This window comes from Quercus lobata, chromosome 3 (assembly GCF_001633185.2).
Source record: "Quercus lobata isolate SW786 chromosome 3, ValleyOak3.0 Primary Assembly, whole genome shotgun sequence".
NCBI classification, from domain to species: domain Eukaryota; kingdom Viridiplantae; phylum Streptophyta; class Magnoliopsida; order Fagales; family Fagaceae; genus Quercus; species Quercus lobata.
This window is the reverse complement of record NC_044906.1, coordinates 53135333-53148688: the sequence shown is the minus strand read 5'-3', so window position 1 is coordinate 53148688 and position 13356 is coordinate 53135333. Positions and strand designations below refer to the sequence as shown.

Here is a 13356-nt window from a genome sequence, read left to right as displayed (position 1 = left end):
CATAATAAATTAATTAATAGGTTGTATTTATCTTATTAGGGATTTTTTTTAAAAAAAATTACAAGAATCTTTTAGGCAAATAAAAAGAAAAACCACAGAAATAACCGTTGTACATCATATGAAGGGGCTTCTAATTATAGATAAAACCACAAGAAAATTTTATTGCACTGGATTTCACAATCTAAGGTTCTACATTTCAGCTTCAGTGAATGCAATCAGCTAAAATTAAAGAGTAAAACAAACACGCTCATTTTAGGCTAACATCTTCACGTTCATAACAAGCGCAACGGTTTCGTGTCAGTGATATGAACCACAAAAATTGGTCAGCATGTCCACCAAAAAATTGTTCACTAACTGAATCTGAGCCAAGTGCTTCCTCCCATTAAAGTGAGAAACTAAGTTGTTTTCTCCGGTGCAGCTTATATTACAAATGTTGCACCTTAAAGTGGATTCTTTCACACTAACAACTTCTTTCTTCTGTTCTGGTCCATTGTTGAAACTCTCTTTTCTAGCTCCTCTTTTTTGAGCTGATCAGATTTCTTTGCAGTTGAAGCCAAAACACTCTTTGGCTGGCCTTGCTGTTTCTCTTCTTGATTTGTAATAGTTCTCTGCTTCACTCCTTTGGTGGATACAATCTTTAACAGCTCTTCAACTGGCTGCTCAGTTTTCTTTGCAGTTGAATCTGAGACCATGTTTGGCTGGTTCTTTGCTTTGAATGCCTCGTAAGCGGCCTTGTGTTTCTTTCCTTGAAGGTGTGAATTTTAAGTTTTTCTCACTTTGAGTAGTTAGCTGACATATATCACAAGTCCACTCCTTTCGGACTTCCTTAGGCATGGGGGAATCATGAGGTTCTCTAGCTGTTGCAACTGCCTCTGCTGGTCCTTTAATCTCCTTACTGGCTGAAATTTTGTTCTCAGTTTGATCAAAGTTAGGCTCTGCTGAAACTACCTGAAAATGCAGTGAAGACATAAATTAGAAGCAAAACTGTTGTTTTGTCATTACCACCCTATTTGTGAGAAAGGCATGAGAATTTATCTTCCAAAAAGAGAACAAGAATGAAACATCCTTTGATTCATAATCAACTTTATAAAGACCTCTCATTTCAAACATAAACATGTACAATGATGGGAACTCAATAACAACAAATGATAGGAAAATTTTCATTCCTTTTGAGGCAAGATTCATAACAGGATTATGATTCTGATCAACTAATAGTATACTAAACTTATACTGGGTTAAAACATGAGGCACCAAAAATTTCATTTTATTTTCTAGTCTGTTATGTTCATTGCCACCTTCTGGTTTCCCACACAAGCTAAGCAACTGCCAAGATTGCTAACTACTCACATCATTAACCAACAATTTTAAGAATTCAATGAACAATTCCCCCTGCAAAATAATCATTTTGATATCCTTCTCAAAAAGACTAGGTTTTCCACACAAAATTTGCATAGAGTTCACCAATAAACTTCCTCATAAATATAATAAGAAATCTTACCCACATGGCCGCAGGAACTTCCTTTTTCTCTGTTACTTCCACAGCTCTATAGTCCTTCTGCGCAATGTTAGGCCCTTTGCAATTTGACTGCATCAAGAGACAGCAGTGGAGATTAGCTCTTTTAGAAAGAAGATGATAAAATTGTTATTTCTCATTAGAACATACTACACAGCTCTTTTTCTTCAATAATTATATATTAATTTATGTTAGGAAAAAAGAAAACGGTCATATGATTGCTGAAATAGTGAACATTATATTGATAAGATTCTTCCAACACTTGTTGTGATAAAAGCTGTGTCCATAGACTAATTAGTAATTACATTTCTACACTGCACCCATTCTTATTGCTTTTTCTTTTTTACTTAATTAAAAAACACTCCTACCTTGTAAAAGTCCCTTTCTTTAATACTGTATGATAAGGAATCCATATTACTCATGATTCCCGTAGGGCAACATGGAAGTGCCTCAAAATTAGTTTTGGAGGAGCTCCAGATTGAGGAAGTTCATATCATTATTGGAGACACAGTATTAGTTTCAAATGGCTTGAGCAACCTAAAACTTAGGCTTTTCCTCATTCTAATCTATGATTTCCTTTTTCTTCTTTTCTTAAACTGAATTTTTTTTTTTTTTTTTTTGGTTGATAATCTGCCATTTTATTCCAAAACAAACAACCCCAGAGGGCTATACAAAAGAGCCTAGGACAAAGGCTTGCTCGCTCAGAATTAATTACATCAGAAAGAACAGCAGGGGCTGAGCCCAATACAAAATAATTAGCTACTCTATTAGTAAGAGACCATGAAGCCAGTACATGGGCTGCCATGTTAGCTTCTCTTGGGGTCCACTCGAATTCTAAAGAATCAACCCTATGAGCTAAAGACAAGAGTGTCAGCAGTCAGCACCTCAATTCTCCATGGAGGCCTAGAGCTTGATTCTAACATGGCTTCAATGCATACCTTGGCATCACTTTCTACAATGGTCTTGTGAATATTATGGCTTACTAGCTGGGGTACAGCCCAGCTGATAGCTTCATTTTCGGCTTGGACAGGGATGTTGATTTCCACTCTTTTGGACATAGTAATACCAATGTCCCTCTCCAGTCTCTGGCAACAATAGCAAGATAAGCTTTGTCTTGGCCAATTGCAGTGTCGCAGTTGATCTTTAAGGCGCCTTCTGGTGGACTTGACCACTTAACATCCCTTAATTTAGGAATTGACAAAGAAGATTCTGGGACTGTCCTCATGTATTCTTTCATTCTACTTCTTATCTGCCATAGAGATTTCTGGATGTTCATCTCAACTTTATCAAACAGAGCCAAATTCCTTGATCTCCAAAATACATTCTAGAGTTAGTTATTCGAATACTAGGAAAGCTTGCCTTTCAATGTCCGAAGGAATAACAGTAGAATTAGGGGATAACAATAGATCAATGAGTTGTCAAGTGGACGTGAGATGTAGTTCATGAGGGTTGAATCCCCAATTACTACCAAACCATAGTGCTCTGGCTGCTTGGCTGTGGATGAAGATATGGACTGAAGTTTGAGGAGATTCACCACATAGTGGACAAGCTGGGTCAATGTCTGGGTTGAACCTCAAAATGGTATCCTTTGTAGGAATTATTCCGGAGGCAATTACAAAAGAATGATACAAAAGAAACATTATATACAACAATCCAGCCTTTTGGCATTTACCATAACGAAAGGCAAAGCACCCAACTCGCAAGATACTGAAGTTGAAACCAACCTCGTTGATCCTTTTTTCAACCTCCTAATCTCCTCATCTGTATAGATCACCTGCAATGTAAAATTGGGTTGATTAACATCCATGGAGGTTTGGGGTCACCTTCAAAAACCACGACAAGCCATCATTCCTCCCTTGCTAGTTAAGCAGCCCATCTAATACTGTTCTCAACTTATGCTAGTTCAGTTCACATGGACGATTCTGAGTAAAAGTTCTCAACTTATGCTAGTTCGGTTCACATGGACGATTCTGAGTAAAAGTTTCCTCATAAACTTTGCCAGGAAAAACATGTGTAGAACACAAAGGCAGTTCTCGTTTGTGTAATAATGTTTATCATTCTAATCACATTTCATTAGGTTTTAAAATAACAACGACATCTGGGTAATAGGAAATTATATCATTCCCCTGCTTTACATCAAAGCAATGTTTACGTGTGCAAAGCAACAATGGAATCAAAAGTCTAAACAGTTCACTCTCTCTTTCCATGGCTCTTGCAGTGCTTCTCCTGTCATTCCTCTTTCATAGCAAAGTCACCCATTGCTAGGAAATGGCCAGTAGGGCAGGGTGGCAAAATCAACCAGATTTTCAAAGCCAACAGAAATTACCTGGACCATAACCTTACATAATTAAGTTCAACCTTGCTCCTTAATGCTGGAAATGCTTTAACATCTAAAGTATCTGAGGATTTCCCCTTTTTAAGGACATCACAGGCAGGTAATGTTCTTAAAAGGTGTTTGGAGCCGGGATGGAAGGGGCACATCCACCTGGAGTTTGGAGCATATCAAGAGCGACTAATTGAACAGTAATGTGCACACTCATCAGACCAAATGGGCCACCAATTGCCTACACAGGTGCCTTTTTTTTTACTCCACATGGTTAGGGCTTGATGTATGCTGTAAGCTTGTAGGGTTGTAACAGTTGTTGACTACATGGAGGCATTGCACTGTTTGTACAAAAGAAAATTGCCAACAAAATAAGAAAATATAAAAGGAATACATAATGAGCCAACAAATCCATACTCCAAGAATTTTTTTTTTTTTTTTTTTTAAACGATAAACAAATCACTAAAACTCTGTAAAGGTTGCAGGACAGGAAACCAAGGAATCTTAGATTATATTTCTGCATTTCGATATGTGAGCAACTATAATTTTCTTCCTCATTGAAAAAGACGATCAAAATCTTAAGCAATTTGAGGAAATAAGGCATATCACACCACATCAGTATGGTCAACAACTCAACATCTTGAACATTGACAAGCAACTGAATTCTACTACCAAGTTCTAATCCAACTACGTACATAGGATTGCTCATCTCCAAAATATATATATATACACACATAGTATTGCATAGCTGAATGCGAGGCTTCATCTATCTATTCACTTCTTCTTATTTCATTTTTTTTCTTTCTTTTTCTTTTTTTCAAGATGTCGAGAAATTTTGCCTAATTGATGTCCTCAGCGTTGTCAATATTATTCTTCAGCAGCTTCTTAAAATGATTGCACCACCCCAGCTACAAAAACAATTGACTAAAGGAAATCCTTAAAGCATAATAGTCAGAACTAGCAATCATACCTATGAAACTTATAGCCTAGAGAGCTGGTTTAAACCTTAAATCTATGCGCAAACAAATGGAGCTCACACACAAAAACCACTATTAGCACCAGTGGCACCAAAGATTTGTGCAGACCTTAGACTGACAAATTGACTACCTAAAGTATGAAAATGCCATCAAACAACAACTTACCAAACAGATGTTTAGGAAGCTGAAAAATTCATTTAAAATCTTAGCCGGCCATTGAAAACTAAAATTTGCCATTTCAAATGCAGGCTACCTGTCTGTAAGTGAACAGTGGATTTGAGGTGGGCCTTGCATTTCTCAAAAACTCCAGCAAGTGAAATTTACTAAATGGGGAGCCAAGTCATATGCAATCTCCACACCAGGAATGTTGTGTCACAACTCACAGGGGTAGTGAAATGCATAAACTCCAAACATTACTCAGTTTCTGAAGGCAAAGCAGCAATTGAGACAATCTTGGCAACCATTCAGAATTACACAATACCCATGTTTTTAAATTTAGAGAATATTATGCTTTCTAACAATCAAACTTTATTACACCAGTGAAAATAAGCTCTAACTAAGCGAATGTAATTCAATGAAAATCTGGAATATGGTTATGATAATTCCAAGTCAACCACCAAAACTATCAAAGATTCAAAATTTCCCTAAATATCAAAATGCTCTGATATCAAATAGAGGCGAAGAGAAAAGAAACCCGCGAAAATGATCCAAAAGTGTGGGCTTACCTGTTGAGAAAGACTCCAAAACGTATGTGAAGATGGAGAAAGTGTAAAAGAACGAAGCCATGGAAGAATTCACAAATGGGTTTGGGAAATTTTGGGTAAAGAAAAAAATTTGGACCATTTCTCGATTTATGCGTGTCATCCTTGCGCAGGGGCCATGCTAATCTTCTCTGTATCGTTCCAATTTTATCGGATGTCCCCGAAGGGACAAGCCTTGTACTCTCGCTCTTGCTTATAAACATAGATAGCTTCGTGTAACTAGACGATGTGGGATTAGCTAGCTCTCAACGAGAACTCCCAATTTAGTTAGCTTTTGTTTTTTCACACGTGTCAGCGTGACATCGTTGGGTTATTAGTTATGTATTCTGTGCAATATATATATATTTTAGTTTCATATTCGTTTGGGAATAACTTATTTAGTTGAAATAGGAAATTTTTTTTGCTGAAAATACAATAAATAAAGATAAAAGTTAACTGAACGGTATAATGGGACTCATGAATAGTACTAAAAAATGCAGATTCATGAATAGTAGCAAAAATAAGCGAAAATTGCAAATAAGCTGAAACTTTCAGTTTGTCCTAAACGCATAGGCCTCTTTATTTGGATTTTTTTGGCTTTTAAGAGCATTTAAACTTGTAGAGTGACCACCACGCACCCTTGGTATGGTGGTCACTCTACAAGTATAAATGCTTGTAAGATGTGGAGGTAAGGATTAGAATTCAAGTTTCTAGGAGGGAGCTTCACACACATATACACTTAGGTTAGGTTAAAGTAAAAATTTTATCTTGTATCAAAAAAAAAATTCTACTTTTTCTACTTTACAAAAGCACTTTGCAAAAACATCTACGTTAGATAATCTATTATATAATATATTTTCTTTAAATAATCATTTATTATTATTATTTCACCTACCAACCACCCACCGGCCACCACTCACACGATCTCTCTCTCTCTTTATTTTTTTCATTTTTCAAAACAGCTCACTCTCTCCACAGCCCAACCATCTCCTCGCTATCAATAAAATTCTCTGTCCCATTTCACCAACAAAAAAAAAAATCTATGTACCTCACAATCCTCCATAGCTCGAGCTCGCCCTGAGCTCTGTCCAAGGCCGAGAGCCCCAAAGCCTTTGCCACCACCAATGGCAACAAAGATCAACACCACCACCACAAACAGTGGTCCAAACCCGATCCTTAAACCATCACAAACTCAATTCGAGGGGCACGATCCAAATCTTCACTCTCTCTCATGGCAGCAGCAAACACTCCACCCAAGCTTCCATGGCAATGGCAACAGCAGCTTCGGCATGGGTTTTGGGTTGATTTGGATTTTTAATGGGTTTTCTGTTGGATTTTGTTTTGAGTTTGTGATGAGTTTTTAGATTTTTTGAGTTGATTTAATCTTCTTCTTCTTCTTCTTCTTCTTCTTCTTCTTCTTCTTCTTCTTCTTCTTTGGATTGAAGAAAGCAAGGGAGTAAAGAGTCTTCTTCTTTTTTTTTTTGATTGAAGAGAGTAGGGCCCCGTTTGGGAGTTCATAAGGGAAGGGAATGGAATGGAATTGAATGATCATAAGGGAATGGAATGAAATGGAATGTATTTAAGTAAGGGAAAGGAATGGAATGGAATTAAGTAACCTTAATTGGATGTTTTAAAATAAAGGAATGAAAATGAATGAAATGTAAGTAATCTTGTTTGGGAGCAATATGGAGAGAATGGAATGTAATCATTTTATGACAATATTACTATTAGACCCCTATTTTAAAATAAAGAATTGAATATACTAGGGTATTTTAGGAGTTTTAGTAAAAAAATCATTAAATCTAATTTCATTCTCTCACATTCCTCCTAATTTCGAAGGGAATGAAAATTTGAGGTTTTAAGGGAATAAAGAGAAATGAGTGTTCCCTCCCACCCATTCCATTCCCTCCTACTTAAACTCTCAAACAAGGAAATGGGTTTTCCATTTCCTCCATTAAAACTCTCAAACAATGGAAGGGAGGAATATTTTAAAATGATTCTTTTCATTCCTTTCCATTCCATTCCATTCCCTCCTCCCAAACGAAGCCTAAGGGAAAAGAGAGAGTCAGGGGAAGAGAGAGAAGAGAGAGAAAATTTTGAGAGAATAATCAAAAAAAAAAGCTACAGTAATCGTGTAATCATGCTCGGTTACTGTAGCATTTTTGGATATGTACAGTGTTATAGACTCACTAATGTGGGTAGTTTTTGAACAAAAATGTGTAAAATTCATCACTTTTTTCTATTTTTCATGGACTGGTACAATTGCTCTAAGGTGAATTAGTTAACAGGTTTTGCAAACTATTTTGCAAAGTAGCATCTCGAGTAAGTTCACCAAAGAAACTCGAGTTCCATAGGGTGTAAATAGAAAGAAGTAGTCCAAACAAGGAGGAGGAGAAGAAGATCTAAAAAGGAAGTAGATTTGAAGAAGAAGATCTGGAAAAGTGTACAACAACCAAGCAAAACCCACTGTAAGAGACCGTATTAATTAGGGTGCTCTCAAAAAAAGAAAGAGATTTGGGTGCTTTTAAGGGCACCTCTCTTTTTGAATAAGTGGTGTGGAGTCGCTACTTATTTTTTATATAAAAAAAATAATAATAAAATACAAATTACATTATAAAATGCTTCATTGTCATTGATTGAAAAAAGAAAAATACAACTTTGGTAAATTAACCTTACAACGCTTTGGGGCCTAGTTACAATTTACCAAAATTAAATAGACAAAACACTAATCTACCTATCCAAAAATTCTAAGCTCGAGGGCTAGGTTACGGAATGGAAAGGTGTTAGACACCCATTCCGCCCAGACAGAGTTTGGTCTTCTAGACTCTAATGACTAATATACCCTTTTTTTGCATGATGTGAATGATATGTTGAACATACATGACAGACACTTGACTAAAATTAATTCAAATAAACTTACCTTATGGATGCATCCTCTCTTTTTAAGAAAATTCAGATCTGTTTTGTGTATAGAAGAAAATTTGATTTGTAAAGAAAAATCAGATCTTTTTTATGTAAAAGAAAGAATAAGATTTTTGTTAAAAAGAATCGGATCTGTTTTTGTGTAAAGTAAAAAAAAAAAAAAATGATTTTATCAAGAAAAATCAAATCTATTTTTTTATGAATAAAAGGAATAAGATTTTTCTAAAAAAGTATCAAATCTGTTTTTGTGTAAAGTTAAAAAGGGGTGATTTTATTTAGAAAAATCAAATCTGTTTTTATGAAATAATATATATAAAAAATAAAAATAAAATAAAAACTTTTTGAAAGAGGATCTACATTCATACGATGAATTTATTTCACATGCATCACATTCATAAAAAAACTACAACCTAACTTTCAATTTCTTCTTTTAAATTTCAAAACCTGCAATTTTGTAACCAAGAAAACTTTTCTAAAAAGACCAGATCTGTATTTAATGAAAATACAGATCCACTTTATGTATATATAAAAAAATAAAATAAAATAAAAAACCAAATCTATATTTAATGAAAATACAGATCAGCTTTGAATTTTAAAAAAATCAAATCTGTATTTAATGAAAATACAAATCTATTTTATGTTAAAAAAATTAGATCTGAAAAGTACAAATCAGTTTTTTGAATTAGAGAAAAAAAAAATCGGATCTGTATTTAATGAAAATACAGATCTATTTTATGTTTAAAAAATCATATCTAAAAAATACAAATCAGTTTTTAAATTAGAGAAAAATTCATATTTGAAAAATTCAAATCAGTTTTTAGATTTCATAAAAAATTTGTCAAACATTGTAGATTTTGAAACTAAAGAAAAAGAATTACAATAAACAATCACATGTTAAAGAAAAGAACATAGCAACATATTCAAGCATGGTAATAATATATCAAGAACAAAACATAATAACAAAAATATGCTAAACAATATTCATGCATCAAACAAGAAAAAAAAGTAATGAAAGGAGAAAAGAAAAAAAAAAAATACCTCTTGCATGAGCGTACTCTTCTAATGAAAGAATATTTTAGGATTCAAAGAAATTTATTCAACTCTTTGAAGCCTAAAATACTTTACTTACAAAAAAATTTCCTAAGGTAAGAGCCTCCGGAACGTCTTTAACATAAGGGGATTTTAAAGAAAAGAGCCAAAAAGAGGGGGGGTAAAAAAGCGTAAAAAAGTGTCCTGAATTTTGAAAGGCATCCTCTATTTATAGAGGTGAGAATGCTTCAAAAAATTAGCTGAATGATCAGATACGAATTGGGATGCATCCTCATCTCTAAAAAATCAAAAAAGGTACAACTTATCTCAATCTAGAAGTATTCAGGCTGGGCCTCGAGTTTATGCCAATCGACACTCCACTCCAAGAGTGCTGAATGGCCCTCTTGGGTGCTGGACCCGCATTTGAATTTTGGTCCATTGTGGTCTCCTTTTTTGAGGGTTTTTTAGCCGAGAATTGCACTTAGACACATTTTTAATTCGTACTCTAAAGATTAAACCCCTTTTCTAGATATTCAGGTCTCTAAAGTGATTATTATCTTGCATATAAACACTACAAAAAGTCTTGGTTATCCACAATTTCATTATTATCTGATTATCCACTTTATTCCCATGCAAGCAAGTTTATTTTTAACACTATCCAACAACCAATCACAAAATTACTTAATTAATTTTGATTGTTTAACTAATCAAAATTAATTTAAATTAATCATGCGTGGTTGGTTCTACCCAAAAAAAAATGCATGCAAACCATGCAAACTTGATCATGCGATATCTTTCAATTCAACGGTCCAATTTGGAAATCGGGCATACCGTCACGACCGTTAAAATCTCAAGATCATTTTTATGTTATGCAATAAATGAATTAATGCATGTAATGCAACTATGATTTTTCAGGTATATGAATGGTCACTCTAACCATCTTCCTTGATTAAATTATAGGTGCAAAATCGAGTGTCTACACCCATAAAATAAAAAACCCACTAGACCAAACCCATCTCTTTCAAAATATAGAGTACCAATTCAAAACCACAACCCTAACAGGCACAAACTCCTATATCCAACAACAAGAACTCAAGTCTCAGAGACTCTAGTTCCACATGGATTTTGTCTTTCACATCAGATTGCTACCACTTGAAACTCAGTCTTAGAGACTGGAGTTCCATCATTGAACTCAAGTTTCAGAGCCTCGAGATTCTAGTTTACAAAATAGTTTTGCAAACTTGAAAACTAACTAAATTGTTCCGAAAGTCATATTAAATGCCAATAAAATCCTCTTTATCATTTGATGAGGTTTGAAAAATCAGTAGGTTGAATATTCTGGATGTCAACGGTGGTTGAAAGACCTGAAAAGAAAGAAGTGAACTATCGAAGGTGGCTAGGGTGAACCGGCCAAGGACCCTCCTACGATTAAGTCAGTTCTCCCTCTTAAACTCAAGTATTCTAAGTGTATGAACAGTGAAAAACGTACCCTGGGCTAATAGGATTAGGTCCCTTTTTTATAATGAGTTCTTGAGCGAGTCTGCTTGTTAAGCTCCATTACCATTGTGGGAGGTGTATGGGCTTAGTGGGGGGAGTTAGAGCGGATTTCGGGAACTTATCCTCACGTCTCAAAATAGTAGAACGTGGTTCGATTACTTTGCATTTGTAGGAAATTCTTTGAAATTTGCTAAGTGTTGAGTGGTCATCCATATCCTCTCATGATATGGACGACCAAATTACCTTGATGACCATTGAGCCTCTAGATGTAGCCTATTCATTTCTTGTGTCACTTTCTACTTGATTTTCTTTATCGTGAATTGACTTAGATGTGGTCTAGTCATGGACAACCACATGGACGAAATGAGTTTGATTCAACTCACCATCATTATTATAAAAAGACACCAATTGGTTTAATATTATTTTTTAGGCTAAAATGTAAATTGCACCTTCTAAGTTTGACTAAATTTCATTTTAGTTCACTTTTGTTTAATTGAGTCCTCTAAGTTTCTTGTTTTTCAATTCAAGTTTTCGTCAAAAATTTTTCATTAAGTATGCAATTAACTAATGAAATTATTTTTTTTTTTTTAATCTCACATAAAAAAAAGCTATGAAATATTTGTTTTAATTCTATAGATTTTTTTAATGTGAGAAAAATATTTTTCTAATGGCAATTTTTTAACGAAATTAGACGGAATGCCTGAATTGAATAAATTGAAAACTTGGAGGACTCAGTTAAACGAAAGTCAAGTTAAAGGACTGAAATGAATTCCAATCAAACTTAGAAAGTGTCATTTGCATTTTAGCCTATTTTCTAAGAGACTCTTTATTTTGTACATTTAAAAGAGAATTAATTTGAAATCTTGTAAATAACCATATAGGTGATTTTCAATTTTTTTAAGAAATGTCAAATTCCAATTTTGGTAAATTACTAAAGTAATACTACATCCACAATAATTTCACAACAAATCCTAGATGGCAAGTTGTGATTAGTGGGTTAAAAAATGAGGTCAGTGGTGATCTCAGATTCAAACCAGTAATTGCTTGCCATTTAGGATTTGTTGTACAAATGTTATGAACGTAATATTACTCAAATGATTAAATCAAAATGAATTAAGAAACAATTATTTTGTATGTTTTTGTTTGTATTATTTGAATAATGAATAAATACTAGTTTGAATTTTTATGTATTAATTTAGATTTAAATCTTAATGTATTTTTATTCTTGAATTTGAAATTTTTAGTCCATGTTTTGACCCCTTGTAGATAATATTATGATTTCCTCTAAGGTTGTGTTTGGTTAAAAGGAAAATATTTTCTGGAAAAAAAAATTATTTTCAAATATTTGATTGTGCTCCTGAAAATGCTATGGAAGCATATTTTTCTCACATCTTCTCATCTCCTAAGCACATACATAATAAAAAAAAATGAAAATTTTAGATTAATAATAATAATAATAATAATAATAATGACAATAATCGTGATTGGGGGACCGACAGTCGTGGAGATGATTGGCCACCAGAGACTGGGGAGGTTAGTGTGGTGTGGTGGTTGGGTGGCAAACAATGGGGGGTGGAGGTTCAGTTGATAAGTTTTTGGTGAGGCCAAAAATAGTTTATGAAAAATGAAAGTGTAAACTAATTTCCACTATAAACTAATTTCCACTATAAGTGTGTACTTTACGTCAACCGAAAAATAACTTCCAGGAATCCAGTAGACCAACATTTTTCATCGCCCCAAACACCCATAAATGCATAAATATTTTCCGAAAATTAATTTCCATCAAACCAAACACAATCTTAGCCTCAAACAATATAAAAGCAAGCAATCACGTAATAGGTGAAGGTTAACTTTATGAGTTTTACTTTAGGAATGGTTATAGATCATTGATTCAGGACACTCATCTTTTGGATAAACAAAGTATTATAGACCATTGATTTGACCTACTCGTCTTTTGGATAAACAAACTAAGCTAAACAAAATATTAAAAGTTCATGCTTTGCTAATTTAATTTTGTTTCAACCATGAGTTTAGTTCAAGCACATCACCAAGTTAGATGGCACATTAAATATTCATTTATTTTCTTGTTGAACAAACTTGTACTAGATCACGAACAAATTGATTAACTTATTCTTTCCCTATATATAATAAACACCAAGACCAGTATTCTTTATGAGAAAATCGAGGACCACAACTTATTTTGAGTAGAGAAGATCCATGTGAAAGTGACAACCAACTTGTTCCAAATTCCCGCATAAGATAATTGCAGTAAATGATGTGCTTCTTGAATGACTTGTTATCTCATCTTCACAAATTTATGCTAATAACTTATAACTAAATTATTGTTGAAATTAT

General features: G+C 34.0%; 1 protein-coding gene and 1 non-coding gene across 2 annotated transcripts; both read right to left on the bottom strand.

The window, feature by feature from the left end:
- Positions 1–263: 263 nt before the first annotated feature.
- Positions 264–5816, bottom strand: LOC115979174. Its single transcript, XM_031101146.1, has 4 exons — positions 5539–5816; positions 2452–4177; positions 1499–1585; positions 264–948 (listed from the first exon to the last, which is right to left on the bottom strand). Exons 2-4 carry the CDS (start codon positions 2569–2571, stop codon positions 661–663), a joined length of 495 nt encoding a protein of 164 aa, XP_030957006.1. The 5' UTR covers positions 2572–4177; positions 5539–5816; the 3' UTR covers positions 264–660.
- Positions 5642–5744, bottom strand: LOC115983082. Its single transcript, XR_004089883.1, has one exon. It is a non-coding gene; the product is annotated as a U6 spliceosomal RNA (small nuclear RNA).
- Positions 5817–13356: the final 7540 nt, after the last annotated feature.

Excerpts from the sequence above, each read along its gene's own strand:
- LOC115979174 (XM_031101146.1), bottom strand. The coding sequence starts at position 2,571 with ATGTCCAAAAGAGTGGAAATCAACATCCCTGTCCAAGCCGAAAATGAA. Across the intron at positions 1,586-2,451 it reads TTGTAGAAAGTGATGCCAAG|TCAAATTGCAAAGGGCCTAA; the intron begins GTATGCATTGAA and ends CTCTTGATGCAG. Across the intron at positions 949-1,498 it reads AAGTTCCTGCGGCCATGTGG|GTAGTTTCAGCAGAGCCTAA; the intron begins GTAAGATTTCTT and ends CTGCATTTTCAG.